General features: G+C 43.5%; 1 protein-coding gene across 13 annotated transcripts in view; it reads left to right on the plus strand.

Moving 5' to 3' along the window:
- The window catches only part of mecom (MDS1 and EVI1 complex locus), a 170,225-nt gene that overhangs the window by 148,427 nt on the left and 6,196 nt on the right, over positions 1 to 15,602 (plus strand). For 2 of the 13 annotated variants that reach the window (XM_030067630.1, XM_030067643.1), the window contains 8 exons: positions 717 to 864; positions 1,030 to 1,210; positions 4,932 to 6,330; positions 6,468 to 6,558; positions 8,229 to 8,255; positions 12,515 to 12,681; positions 13,384 to 13,461; positions 15,021 to 15,190. In XM_030067630.1, coding sequence (XP_029923490.1) covers positions 717 to 864; positions 1,030 to 1,210; positions 4,932 to 6,330; positions 6,468 to 6,558; positions 8,229 to 8,255; positions 12,515 to 12,681; positions 13,384 to 13,461; positions 15,021 to 15,190 — 2,261 coding nt within the window. The remainder of the gene's footprint in view (positions 1 to 716; positions 865 to 1,029; positions 1,211 to 4,931; positions 6,331 to 6,467; positions 6,559 to 8,228; positions 8,256 to 12,514; positions 12,682 to 13,383; positions 13,462 to 15,020; positions 15,191 to 15,602) is intronic. The other 11 variants (XM_030067631.1, XM_030067633.1, XM_030067634.1 and 8 more) reach the window with 11 other exon arrangements.

The following is a 15,602-nucleotide window of genomic DNA, read 5'->3' on the forward strand; positions in this document are numbered from 1 at the left end:
CATAATTCATTCAGAGGTGGAACTTAAAGATTTTGGTTATGGATCCTTGAATTCCAGCTCGATAAATAAACACAGAGACAAAGCTGCACAGGCTTCTGTTCACATTTGTCTTTGCTTGTAGATTGTTGTTCATCCAATGTAATTTTTGTTTGTCTGTGAACCAAATGTAAATGTTTCCTTTGTATATGTTGCTAGCTTAGTATTAGATTATGTGCTCACTTTAATGTATTTGCTTGTTTCCACTGTCACCAGACTGTAAAATTGTAAGAATTAATAACTTTGTAATGCCAAAAGACAAAAACAACACTGACACTGTACAATTGCTTTTAAATATAATGCGTCATCAAGTACCCAGAGGACCGTTTTATTGCAGCTTAAGACAGCTAGTGAATGTCCCACTGTTAATGTTGTTGACTCATCAGCAGATTCAACCAATATATTCTCTTTGTATTTCAAAAGGTTTTTCATTTATATAAGATTGAAGTTATGATGCAGAAGGCAGCATTACAAGGTTCAAATAAGGAAACTACTCCAAAGTGAACTCTCAGCCCAACCATAATGTGTTCATATTTCTGAGATTACCAAGAAGCGTCTTATTCTGTGGCTGGCCATCTGTTTTGTGCTCTGTCATTTCTTTTCATGATGTGAAACAGAATTTCTGGAGGGACTAATAAATTGTCAGCATTATTGTTGGTTTCCCTCTGTGTTTCCTGTAGTCTGGAGGCCCACGCTCTGTCCCACTCTGAGGAGAGGGAATATAAGTGTGACCAGTGCCCCAAGGCCTTCAACTGGAAATCTAACTTGATCCGACATCAGATGTCCCATGACAGTGGCAAGCACTACGAATGTGAAAACTGCTCAAAGGTAAAGTGATGACTTTTGGAGGCAATAATAGTATCTGGTGTTGTCTGTCTGCTCACGTGTGTCTGCACCCATCTAAATGTGCTTTATAGCTGTATATTTTCACAAGTTATGTGTCCATATGAGCAGATAGTAACTCCCTTGTGTCTGTGTGGTTCCTTCCCCCAGCAGGTGTTCACAGACCCCAGTAACCTGCAGAGGCACATCCGTTCTCAGCATGTTGGGGCGCGGGCACACGCCTGCCCCGACTGCGGCAAGACATTTGCCACCTCTTCGGGCCTGAAGCAGCATAAGCACATCCACAGCAGTGTCAAGCCCTTCATATGTAAGTCACTCAGACCCTACCTATGTAAGTCTGCATGCTTCCTCCACATCTTATATTAGATCAAATGTTTTTAAACAGTTTCAGCCACATACAGTGAATCTAGTCTCATCATGAGATCCAGACTCAGATATTTAAGTGCTTAAGTAATTGTTTCATGAGCTATTTTGGGTACAGACCTTTATTTTAAGAAAGTGGGTGTTGAATTACTAGGAAATGCCCCATTCTGAAGTGTTACACATAGTGAATTATATTTTGATTATTATAGATTTTATAGAATTATAGATTGATTTGTATTATTTTTGAAAATTTGTAAGTGTGACACTTTTAGCTTTGTGTAAAAATTGTCTTTACAGATTAAGAGAATAAACAACTGAGTTTATATAAATGGCATGGCATCTTAAATATAATTAATACAAATAGTAATGTTTTTTTCAAACATACCAGATGTTCCATTTATAACAGACTTGTGGCTTGCTTTTAATGGAAATACTGTGATGTTCAATTTAGCAAAAAAATAAAAATAATATTTTTTTCCTTCCTCAGCTTTTTCCTAACAATCGATCATGTAACATTTCTTTGTTCCACAGGAATTACACATGGGATTATTGTAGATCCGTTAGCAACAGAATGGCAACACCATTTCTGTTAAGCCAAGCATCATACCATTATAGTCGGCGTCAGCATTATAGCATAATGCTGATTTTGTGATAACAGCATTTAAAACAGCAAATAATAATCGTCTCAATCCCACTTGGCCTAACCTTAATGTTGCCTCTCACAATGAGTCAGTTTGCCCAGCCTGACCCACTGTTGACCCCCAAACTCCTACCGTGACTTCCCATCTGACAATCTGCCTCTCTCTCCTTTTCGCTCTCTGTGCCTCACACACTCCCTCTCTCAGTTAAATGCTAGGCTCTGCAGGCGAGACCCACGCACATTTTGACCCTTCACACTTTCACCACCTCACACTGCAGATCACATCTCTTCCCCTAAAGCACTCTGACCTTCAGCCTTTGCTCTCTCTCACTCTCTCTCTCTGACCTTCCATATGAGCAAGCACATGCTCTCTCTCTCACACAAACCTGCCCTTGCACACACACACACACACACACACACACACACACACACACACACAGTAAATACACTCTCTTGCCCTCGATCTCGTTCCTTCTCTCCTTCTCAAATACACACACACACATAGGCCAGAGTGACTGTGTCTCACTGCAGACCTCTGACTCCCCTCTTTCTCCTCTCTTCCTCCACCACATGTACCATTCCTCACAAATAGCAACCACATGTACAGCCTTCTTTCCTGCAGTCCCTCTGAATAGGAGTCAATTTGCTGTAATCAGCACAAAATATGCAGGTTTAAAAACAACTAATGGCTGTGTAAAAAAGACAGAGCAGCCTCAAACATGACAGCTGCCTGGGAGAGACCATGTGTGTGTCCAAAGTGTTTGTTTGTGTGAGTGGTCTTGAAGGGCATGTACGTGTTTTGGACTGTGTTGTACTGTATGTACACGTGACTCTTGTTTGTAAGTATAGTACACTAGTGCATGTTATGCGTCTGTGTGTGTGTGTGTGTGTGTGTGTGTGTGTGTGTGTGTGTGTGTGTGTGTATTCCTCAGAGGAATACAGCTCCTCTATAAATGTGAGGCACTCAGGCTTGCTGGGTTATTAATGCTAGGCACTACGTAGCTGCTTTTCTACTCCCAGGAATGTGTTTATAATATTTAGTTTCAGTTTATGAAGAGCTGACTAAATACACGTGTGTAGTGAATCAGTGCACCTACCCAGCATGTCGTGTGAGTGTGTGTGTGTGTGTGTGTGTGTGTGTTGTTAGTCTGTAAATGTCACAAGCGCATGATTTATGGTGCTGGGTCTCTTCTTATAGTTCACTCAGGCACACACAGGCACATGCACACACACACACACACACACACACACACACACACACGCATGCATCAGTGAAGATGATGGAGACATATCTAGCCTAATATTTACTTGTGTTCTATTTTTAATCCATTATGACACTGATCCGGTTCCCAGTTGGTAACATAATCTTTTATTAAGACTATTTTGCCCTAGACATCGGGTAGGCTGTGTAAATTAATTCAGAGGTTCATTAAAGAAATTCATTAAGAAGTATCCAAAGAACTAATTTTCAAATAAAGTACTAAATTCGTAAGGTTTTTTTTACACGTGTATGTGTGTGTGTGTGTGTGTGTGTGTGTGTGTGACTCATATATAGATATTTTCAACATTTTCATAATGTATTTAACTCACTTTTCAACATAATTTGATTTTGTAAATTTTCTGTTAATTTAATTAATTTAATTATATGAGGTCATATCCACGCTTGGTGTGAAAATTCCTATTTGGTGTTTCCACAATACTTTTTCTTCCTCTTCCTCTCCGTCTCCTTGAATTGCCTCATGTGCACCTTGTGGCTGGACGGCATCCAGACTATGCAGTAGTCTAATCACCATGTGAGCCTAACCACTTCCTCATCCTAGTTTTGAAGATCCAATAACAATGCGAGCAAAATCAATCATCCAGATCTGTCTCTCACTGCATCCTGATATGATTGGATGATCAAAGTTTTATTTAAACATCAGCTGGAACTTTAGCTGATCTGCAAAATATATATGAGAGTAGACGGGGGGGATTTTCAGAGGCAGTGAGGAGGAATACTTTGCCTGTTTCATAAAATACATGCTTCCCTTAGTAAGAACAGCTATAAGAGAACAAATCTAGGAGAAACAGCACAACACTTGGTCACTGTCCCCTTTTGTAAATTTGAACAAATCATCCCTTAATGGCAGATGACGTTGGCAGACTAATACTGGCAGTAGACAGTGTCAGACAGTATGATTTTGTCTGGGGCCGTGGTGCTGTCACTGTACATGTCCGGGGTCAGACAGAGCAACAGACAGGCACACAGAGTTTGACTGTGGGAAGGTTGCTGATAGTAAGATGACAAGGACCCAGCGATGGGGACAAGGTGAGGGGGCTGAGGGGCCAGAGGCGAGAGGGGTAGTAGAGGACGTGAGACCTGTCCCTGGGAACCGGACCTGCAGGATAGGATTCATTCAACTCCACTTCCTTCACGAACTCAAAATAGAACCATTGTGCTGTGTGTAACTGTGAATGTGTGTGTAACTGTGAATGTGTGTGTATCTGTATGTCTGCATGCCTCTGTGTGTGTGTGTGTGTGTGTGTGTGTGTGTGTGTGTGTGTGTGTGTGTGTGTGTGTGTGTGTGTGTGTGTTTGCGTGTGTGTGTGTCTGTGTGCCTCTGTTTCTGTGTTATGTGACTATTTTTTTGAATGTGCCTGCATGTCTGTGTATGTCAGTACAATTGTTTATGGACTCCCTGGGAGCGTCCCTGGGAGGACAATGGGGCTGGAAGATGCCGGGGATTTTGGTTTGATGTGCAGGTGATGAGTTGCACCCACTGACTCACACCATCAGCCAAACAGACCCTGTTACAATGCCAGGATCTGGAGACACATCTTTCCTTTTTATTTTACTGGAAAACCATTGTCAGAGGATTGATGGGAACATGAGCACATGATTCATACTGCATTTCCTCTGTATTAGCTTCTGCAACCCTGAGACATGTCCTTGATTGACCAGAGGTGTAATGCAATGTAATGTACTTTTTGTCTGTATACATGTTTGTGTGTATGTATGTGTGCTTGCTGTATACTGATGCCATCTACGTCTGTCTCTGTGTCCCTGCAGGTGAGGTGTGCCACAAGTCCTACACCCAGTTCTCTAACCTGTGCCGCCACAAGCGTATGCACGCTGACTGCCGCACCCAAATCAAATGCAAGGACTGTGGTCAGATGTTCAGCACCACCTCTTCCCTCAACAAACACCGGCGCTTTTGCGAGGGGAAGAACCATTTCACAGCAGGGGGGTTGTTTGCCCAGGGTATGCCTCTCCCTGGAGCCCCTGGTATGGACAAGTCTGCTCTGGGGGGCATGGGCCACAGTAGTGCTGGCCTGGCTGACTACTTTGGGGCCAACCGCCACCATGGTGGCCTGACCTTCCCTGCTGCCCCAGCCTTTCCCTTCAGCTTCCCTGGCCTCTTCCCCTCGGGACTCTACCACCGACCACCCCTCATCCCTGCCACCACCTCCCCTGTGAGACGGCCAGCACCCAGTCCTGTTGCTGCTTCTGGCACAGAGCTTAGTAAGAACTCACTGCTGCCACCAAGTCCCGGTGCTCAAGAGGCCCGGGAGCTCCTCAAGACACTCCGTAAAGACAGCGGCTCTCCTGGCAACCAAGTGCCAGGGTCAGAGCTCCACACCCAGAGCTCCTCATCCTCTGTAAAGCAGCGGAACAAGCTTAGCGACCAGTCAGAGAGCAGCGACCTAGATGATGTCAGCACGCCCAGTGGAAGTGATCTGGAGAGCACGTCGGGCTCTGAGCTAGAGAGCGACCTGGACAGTGAGAGGGAGAGGGGGGCCACCCGGGAAAATGGCAAGGGCCCTAAGAGGAAGGCGAGTGAAGGAGGCTCCCAGAGTCCCAGCCTGACTGGCAGCAGTGCTGCTAAGGACTTCCCTGGCCCCGCCCTCTTCCCCCCCTCACTGGACGAGCACACAGCTGTGTCAGGGGCTGTCAATGACTCGATTAAGGCCATTGCCTCCATAGCTGAGAAGTACTTTGGCTCCACAGGGCTGGCTGGCCTACAGGACAAGAAGGTTGGGTCTCTGCCCTACCCTTCTATGTTTCCATTGCCTTTCTTCCCAGCTTTCTCTCCTCCTGTCTACCCTTTCCCAGACAGGGACCTCAGACCTCCAGCCTTGAAGGGTGAGCCACAGTTGCCATCAGACGAAGGCAAGAAGGCCCAAGGCAAATCCTCATCCGAGTCACCCTTTGACCTCACTACCAAGAGAAAGGAGGAGAAGCTTGCGGCCTTTGTCCCCTCCAAACCAGAGGCCTCCCACTCCACCAATCAGGATCAGCCTCTAGACCTGAGCATGGGGAGCAGGGGCCGTGGCCGCACTGGTAGAGAGGAGGAGACAAAGAAGAACCTGGGGTATGAAGAGGAGAAGGCGGTGGTGGAGATCCCCAAAGCTGATACCTCCTTGCAGCACGCGAGGCCCACTCCCTTCTTCATGGACCCCATCTATAGGTACTGTGATCCCCAGTACTGAAATACCTAAGTACTTATGAAATTCAACTTTGAAATACACCTTTTTTTCACTTGTAACAGTACAGCAATATTTACTGCTGTGCATGTGTTAAGAGCTGATAGAAATCTACTATTAGCAGGGTTGAGAAGAGGAAGATGAGTGATCCATTTGAGGCACTGAAGGACAAGTACATGCGGCCGGCTCCAGGCTTTCTCTTCCATCCTCAGGTAGGTTCCCTGTTGGCATTAGCGCGAATTGGAATTTAGAGATGAATAGTGATGTGGCACACCCGTTGTTTGTACAAATGTCTAAATCACACATTATTAACCAATACATCTGAATGAAAATGTACTTTTTTAGCTATCCCCGAGTCCACTGTACCATCCCACTTTTTAAGGCTCAACATGTCACCCATTACTCATGATCAGTTTAAGAGAAAGAACCCTAATCTAAAAGGGTTTGTCTTTCAAGTCATAAGGAAATACATTTTTTAGACCTCACTAGTACCATCAGTACCATTATCCATATTATGATCCACTTGTTTAGTCTAGATGTAATTTCAGTAGCCTTAATAGTGTGTAAAAGTCCTGATTTGTTTGGGTTGATGTAGGTCAATCCTCACCATAGGCTTTGAAATCAGACATTTGAGTTTACAGTGGCTGTGATTTGGTGACTTTTGGAGTATTAGTTGCCTCACTATGGCAATGTCATTACTAGAAAGTCATTGTTTCAGTAGTAAATCTACAGAGGTGGCAGCGGCATGGCATAGAACCAATCATCATATAACGTGGTCAGATTCTTTCTATGATTCAGAATGGTTAGCCAGGGCTGACTGGTCTGGATTAACGGGGATTAGAATATGGCTCCAAGCTCTTATCCACGCTACTGCCTGTTAAGCCTGTTGTTAGCTATGTGAAACAGATGTCTGAAAAGAAAAGGGCACACAGTGACACGTCTTCACAGAATGTGTCTTTGATTACAATATAAAAAATGATATGCTCTTAAAGCGCTGCATTCTGCCCCCGGGTTCTCTGTGCCAGTATTCTAGTGTATGACTATGTGTGTGTGCGTGCAAGTGTATGCGAGTGTGTATTTGCGCGTCTATGACGTGTTGTGTTGATGTACATTGGTTCAATCTCCCCTGTGGGGTGAGAATGGTCTGTCTGAAAGTGAAAACACCACTTTCTCAGGCATATTATTATTTTTTTTTCCCTTTCTGGCCGTTTCAGGTCTGGTTTTTACAGGCTGTTTCATTTGTCTGATTTATGTCCCCTGTCCAGACTGCTGCATGGCCCAGTCAGCCCAGACTGCAGCAGCCACATGGCTGTCCCATAGGCCTTAATGAGGTGTCCTATCAGTAGAAACACTAACAGAGTGCTTAGGCCATCTTTATGACTTTATGATGTCTGGACACACAAATCATTCCCAGAAACAGCAGACCAGCATAGGCCCTAAGCTAGGCCAGGCAAGGGACCCTTCTGTGTCCTTTTGAGGGGGTTTGTTTTCAGTCACCTGATTCACTCTAATGCTGTATATAAAAAAAATAATAATAAAAATACCAAGAGGTCTGGAACTTTTTTGAACCTTCAGTGATTCAGCTTTTTTATTTCCTGGAAGGAAATTTTATTGCTAAGCAATAATGGCTTAGATTACATACTAGGATTGCATTTGTAGCCTGCTATAATGAGTTTATTGAACACCAGGAAGTGTTGGAACCTATTAGAGCCTTTTGTAATTTCATTGCCATAACTCGGTAGAGAGTCAGCTCATTGCTCACTCAACCTCAGTCACACCAAAATCCATCATCCCCAGTATATGTCCCCATTATATGTGTTGATTCATGCACCACTTCCTGGTTCTGACATGCTTTCTCTTTTCCTTGTGTCCCGACCCTCAGTTTCGTATGCCAGATCAGAGAACTTGGGTAAGTTTCTCTTTAACCTACAGTACCGCCATGTGTCTGTCTACCAAACAGACCCAACTGCCACCCTTTTGCATGGGCTGTGTAACATTTTTTAACCAACATCACCCAGCACTCGCATGGCTTTGGCCAATCACCATGAAGCATTGACTGGACATGCGTCAATTTCTGCTCAGAGAACCACTTTATGTGTTCATATAAAAATCCCCTTCACATGAAAGGGTCAAAGGGGGATTTCCAGCTGAGCTACACCCTGTCCATCTAACAAATCTGTATATATGTTTGTTTATTTGGGGAGTGAAGCAGGACTGTTGCAAATGGGCATGGGGTGTGAGTGGAAGCTGCTGTTGTGGGTGGTGTTTAGGAGGCTGCTTTACATCAGCACGAGGGTAACAGTCTCTTTGGGACACAGGGGGTGGGGAGGTGGTTCTTCACTCCAGACATCTGGTTCCTGATAAAGATCAACAATTGAGAATGCATCTCGCTAATTAAGGCCCTCTCAGCATCACTGACATCTGAAGATAGCCAATCAACAGCTGGTCCCAGAGAGACGCTACAGCAACAAGCAAGTTCACAGACGCACACACAGTGCCTGGGGGAAAGAACAGGAGGAGGGTGGGAGTAAAGGAGGGGTGCCTTAAAGAGAGGAAGGTGGTGTAAAGCCTTTGAAAAATCACTGTTGAGCAAAACGTGGAGGCATTTATCCTCTTGTCCTTCAAGTTGGACATTTCACACACCGAGCATTGTCTAATGAATCTGAGTCACCATCCATAAAAATGCCTCAAAGGCTGTTGCTGGTAGACAAGAAATGTTATTTATTACAGACTGAAGTTCAGTAATCATTAAAAAGTAATCAAATCTATTGGATTTCGTCAGTAAAGCAATCAAGTTGCATTTACACATTTTTGGAATACTTCACAACAACTAATTAAGACACAGATTATGACACTTCCCTCATTTGGTCATCACCACCAGCCATACAGGACCACCGCCCTAACCAAAAGATTGGCGTGTGGCCCAACAGAGGGTCATTAAAAGGGACACATGATTTATGCTCAATAAAAGGTGTGCAATGTTGCCATTGCCGTCCTTAGTCCATGCTATTTGAGGATAAAACATTGCAGTGAAGCAGTGGCCTGCAAAACTTGTTCTGGTTTTAGAGAAAAAATTTTTCCCATGGATCACAAACTCTGAAAATTGCTTTTTTTGTTTGTTTGTTTTTTATTCAAGGTTTAAAAGCCAGTTGTTTCTTAACATACTAATGGAGAAGATACATTTTTAGATAAAACACATTTATTCACTCAACATGTACAAAGTGCTGAACATTTACATAGCACCATTCCAGTGACAAATTATACTTGTCTGACAATTGGGGGGAAAAAAAGATGCAGTATTGTACCTTTTTTTCTATTCTGAGCTGTACTTTTTAAGGGCCACTGACAAATGATCTATTATTAAACTTTATGAAGAATGCAGCAAAGGGAGTGGAGTCTAGGTGGGAGCAGATTCTCCAGTAGATGGAGCCAGGATGGACTAGTTTTTCAACAGCTCTCAAACCAAAGTGTCTTATCAGATGTGTTCAATACTGCCGACAGCTTTAAGGCCCCTAATGGTCCCAGGAGTTATGGTCTCTCATTGAGCAAAGGAGACAAACTGAGCTCTACCCATGAGCCTGAAAAGGGCCCAATGAAATACATATTGCACACTCAAAAGAAATATGAAAGCATTTCACCTTGCCTCAGTCTTGCAACCGCTTGCCTGTCTCTCTCAGTCTCTCACTTCCTTGCTGTGTGGCTCCCTCTTTGTCCCTCTCTCTGTCTCTCTCTCTCCCTCTCTCTCTCTTTTGCCTTTGATTCATGGCATGCAGCATTGGCATATTCATAATCAAACGGACCTGACACTCCACATCCTCCCTCAGTGGGAACGTCGACGGCTGCGGCAGGAACTTTACACTCGGCCGTCACTCCTAATCAGCCGCTCCCAACACCACACTCCCTCACCATCCATCAGCCTCTGTCTCTCTCTTTCCCTTTCTCTCTCTCTCTCTCTGGGTTCTTTCTTTATCTTTCACATTCATTCTTTTTTCATTTTCGGTCTTTCTTTTTTCTTTCTTTCTTTCCCATGATCTGTATTTCTCTCTTCTCCTCCCACGTTTCTCTTCTCCTCTCATCCTCTATTCCTTCATCATGCTCGCCCCCCTCCACCCCCTCCTTTAGTCTCTTCAATCCTCCATCTTGGCGTGAAGCCTGAGAGTGACAGGGGGTGAAAACGGGAGATGGAATGTCAGAGTCGGAGCAGGGCTCTCGTGGAGGACCCGAATCACCATTGATTTGTTGCCTTATTGAAAAAAGAATAAGAAACAGACTGAAAATTCAATACACGCAAAATAATGCAAATTCGTGTGGCCCCCTTTTAAAAAAAACTCCTGTGTGTAAGATGGGCTGACAGGCCCTGCGGCCTACCGGGACCCCCTCACCCGCACCCCTCCTCCTGCTCCCACCCCTCCCTCTCCCCCTCCCTCATCCCCCATCCCGCCCCTCTCAGCACAGCGATATCATTATTACCCGTGTCTGGCCCTTGATCAGTAATGTCAACATCTTTCATATTGACGAATGTGCTGTCTGCCTGCATTGTGCACAGAATGGTTTACAGCCAGGCACTGGACATGAATCACTCCTCTGCCACACACACACACACACACACACACACATGCAACACACAGACACACACTATGTGCTTGCAGTCAAACACATACAATACGCTCATGCCTGTAAGCACACACATTCAGCACATACACTCTAGCTCTCTATGTCTCTGTCTCTCACATACACACACACACACGTTACAAACACATTCTTCTCTTTCACACACGTTGTTGGTAATTAATTAACTATGGCCACCATGCACTACATACTCTCGCATTGATATACATGCACACACACAAAAACACACACATGCACCATCTGACAAGTACATGTATCTCCACTCTCCTTGGAGGGTGTCTGATGAAAGCAAATGTTCAGCTTCATTAGTAGATTGGCTGCAGTCCTTGTTCCTGTGTCTTTATGTCTGTGTATCGCGTGTGTATTTATGCATCTGCATGTGTATGTATATTCGCCAGAGAGACAGAGCAAGAGAGAGAGGGAGTTGGCTAAATTTAACATAGACAGCTTGACACCTGCTCTCCATTGGCCACAAATGGAAGTGTATTTGGTTTTCGTATAGTTATGAATCAGAATCTGATTTATTTGGCGCGAACAGGCACCAGGGATTCAGTTTGATTCATGTATCGTTGATGGACATCATAATAAGAATTCACCCAATACCTGCCATTATTTCACCTGCTGTGATGCCTGTTCAGCAGCTGAAAAAAAAACTCAAGACTTGTTAATCAAACAGGATTTGAATAAATATGTACGGAAAGTGTTTTTAATTTGTGCAATCAAAAACATTAACTTGTAAATTAGCAGGTTTTTACACACTTACACACACACACATACACACACACACACACACACACACATCTATACCTACAGCGCTCTCTATCTCTCTCTCTCTCTGTATAGATAGATAGATAGATAGATAGATAGATAGATATACACACACATTTGGCATTTGTATTTAGTGTAAAAGCAGCTATGAATTGAATATAGTCAGTTCCATGTGCTCTACACAGGACACGCATATGCTTACATTGGCTTTAACTGTTTTGTTTTTGGCACTATGGAAACTATTCAACCCCCATAGTTGTCCCATTGTCTATTCATACTGCAAAAATATCCATCATAAAAAAAGTCACTCAGTTTAGTATTGAATCTTAAAATAATTTTCAATTTAACTAAAAATAAATAAATAAATAAAAAAACATAAATCTTCCAGTGTCATGAGGTAATATCACTTGTTTTAAATGCAGCTCAGTTTTGATTCACCAGTTTGGTTTTAATGAAGTGGCAGTACTTGTACAGTTAGTACTATAGTGATACACCATATTTCAGAATAATATGTGACTAGTTTCAGCCACGTTCTTAAAATCAGAGAAACTGCACCAGATACAAGTGGAATTAGTTCACCCCACTGGAAGATTTTTTTTAAAACTTGTTACAAGGAAGTAATTGTTTCAGACTCAATGCATCACTGCATTACTTGTTCAGATGGTTATTTTCAGTGTATGGCAGGCTTCACAATGCTAAATGTGGCTTCATTGTGTTTTTGACCTGCGTGCTAACACCTCGTTCTCGCCCCTCTCTGTTCTGTCTCCTCAGATGTCAGCCATCGAGAACATGGCAGAGAAGCTGGAGACGTTTGGTTCATTGAAGCCAGAGTCTGGTGACCTGCTGCGCTCCGTCCCCTCCATGTTTGATTTCCGTGCCCCGCCCTCGGCCCTCCCAGAGACGTTGCTGCGCAAGGGCAAGGAGCGCTACACCTGCAGGTAACCATGGCAACTGAGCTGCCAACTTTTGAATCGTTATTCAAGTCTGTGTTATGTGACTTCACTCTGTAATCCCTTTAACTTTACTGCCAGACATTTTTTTGTCATTGTTCTATAACAATTACTTAATTTTGACACTTTTTTGCCAGGGCTTATTTTTTTTCTTTTGCTGAATGTTTCAATGGTGTGTGTGTTCTCTGAGAATTTATTCACTTAAATACTCAAAGTTTTCTGAAAGGATTTCTGTTTTTTACTGTGTCCATTTGTTACTAAGCATGAACTGAAAGTCTTTGTTGTCCCTATGTGCGCTGCCAGTTGAGTTAAACACTTCTATTTGGCGGCTGTGGTGTCTTTTTGGCTCAAGAATATCACATTCGGCCTGTGGTTTTTGTCTGTCTCTCTTTTTCACAAACTTTGTTTACACAAGCAGGTATTACTGCTTAGCAAATTAATTGGATAGAACATGACGGTCCGAGTGCTTTGATCTCAGTGTGTGTGTCTATGTGTCTATGTGTGTGTTACCCAGAACAGCTATTCACATGCACATCTGTATTCCTAATCCCAAATGCCTCTATTTTCTACTGCATCCATGATTTGAAGCGTTTGTTATTCACAATCTCCCTCAGCAGTTCTTTAATTGGAGCGGGTTCACACATTTTAAAACTGTTTCTTTTGTTTGTTTGTTTTTGTTTTCCTTTACAGATACTGTGGGAAAATTTTCCCACGCTCTGCCAACCTGACCCGCCACCTCAGGACTCACACAGGAGAACAACCTTATAGGTAAGACTATTTCTAAAAGTTGCCATATTCATGCAAGCTCTAAATTTGCATGCAGCCTCCTCTCTCTCCCTTCTTCCACCCGTCTGAGGGTCAGGTCGACACTGCAGAACACGAAGTCAGCCATTTAAAAAATGCATATATTATGTCCACAAGTATGAGCAAATTTAGCTAACACAGTTTCACACAGTCCGTGCTCAAGCAGAGGGACAGTCAGACAGACAGAGAGGGGGACAGACAGCTCATTTGTTAACAGCACATGGATGTTTTCCCAGGGAATTCTTGTCTGCAGTTAGAACAGAGTTTATGTATGTTTTCCTATGCCGTAAAAGCCTGGAACAATTATCCTACTGCTAAATAATTTGCCTGATGAAAAATGGTGTCCGTCGCCTGGGTGACAGGAGGGGGGTGGGGGATTGAAGTTGGGTTGGTAAGGAGCGGATGAGAGGGGAGGAAGTTTGGTGAAAAATTGGGGTGATGAGGAGCACGGGCAGATGTCCAGGCCCGGCAGCTGTGGCCATTTCTCTTATGAGTACGAGGCCGGGCTGGAGCGGATCTGTGAGCCTAGTGCCTGCTTCCCAGGCCAGGTGTAGTTTGACAGCTTGAAAAGGTGATCACATTCGAAGAGTTTTTTTGTTTTGTTTTGTTTTCCAAAAGCATAGCCCAGTTGGCACATAAAGCAGCAAGATGCAAAAAAAAAAAAAAAAAATCCCAGCCACTGCCGTGTTCCTAAGCTCAGCATCTATCTTGCTTTAATACTGCAAGATGTGCCAGTTGCTGCTGGCGTTGAAGTAACAGCAGCAGCGGTGCAGTGCACATGTAAAAAGTGGATCTTACACATTTACTACATCTGTATAATAATGAGTTAGGCCTGGCTAGCACCGCTTGGCCTTATAGTAACCAAGGTAGTGGAATCTTGGCCCAAAACTTGGAGGAGGCCTGTTGACCACAGGGGAGAAGCAGAGACAGACACAGGCCTCTGCTGCCCCGCTCTGATAGACTGCACTCCACACGCTGGCATGCCATTAAAGATCACCGCTGTTTATTGTAATTTTTTGTAGAGATAACCAGGGGGTTCCTGAGGGACAGCCAATCGAGCAAGCTAATTCCAGCAGAAGAAAAGATGTAATCTTCTCGTATAATTTTGCATGAAGAAACTTGGCAAGAGCCTCTAATTTTGGAGGGCTAGAACCAAATCTGTTGCGTGCTTATTTTGTGAGAGAAGAATGCAATTTTATTGCGCTGGCTGGAGATAAGAGGCAGAGCCGTTTCACCTTGAACAAGCTCCTCCATCATGTCTGGGACTGTGGGACTGCAAGAGAGGGAGAGGGTGTGTGTGTGTGTGTGTGTGTGTGTGTGCGTGTATGTGTGTATACGCTCATGGATGTGTATCCCACATTATGTATCCCATTATAATTCCCACAGAACAAATCACATGTCCCTGATTCATTGTGTGGTACAGTGCTACTAATGACTAGCAGCTTGTGTGTTTTGCCGTTTTTGTCTTGACTCTTTTCTTCTCATAATTGTTTAAGTGAAAGTGTATTAACTCTTTCCTGCAGGTGTAAATACTGTGATCGCTCCTTCAGCATCTCGTCCAACCTTCAGCGTCACATTCGCAACATCCACAATAAGGAGAAGCCGTTCAAGTGCCACTTGTGTGACCGTTGCTTCGGTCAGCAGACCAACCTGGACCGTCACCTCAAGAAGCACGAGAACGGAAACCTATCAGGTCCGAACCAGAAAGTCATTGGGAGCACACACATTAAAAAAAAAAAAAATAATAATAATAATAATAATAATAATAATAGCACGATGAATAAAGAATAATGAGCAAGATAACAGATTCTGGAGACTATCTGGAAAATTCTCAAAAGAATAGAGCCGGAATGACGATGTGGAAATGAGAATTTTAATTTTCTCGGGAATGTTTTTGGGAATACAGATCTATGTAATCTGAGAAAGTAAGAGAAAACCTCTAGTTCAGAGAGTTCATATACTGTTTTATACTCTGAATTTATCAGATGAAAACTGATTACAGTAAAACATAATTTACCCATGGTTGCAGCTGAGAAATTAAATTGAATAAATCTGTCTCTCAGTTCACCAAACAACACAAAATATCCCCCGACTTTGCTGCTTTC

Source organism: Myripristis murdjan, chromosome 13 (assembly GCF_902150065.1).
Source record: "Myripristis murdjan chromosome 13, fMyrMur1.1, whole genome shotgun sequence".
Taxonomy (NCBI): Eukaryota; Metazoa; Chordata; class Actinopteri; order Holocentriformes; family Holocentridae; genus Myripristis; species Myripristis murdjan.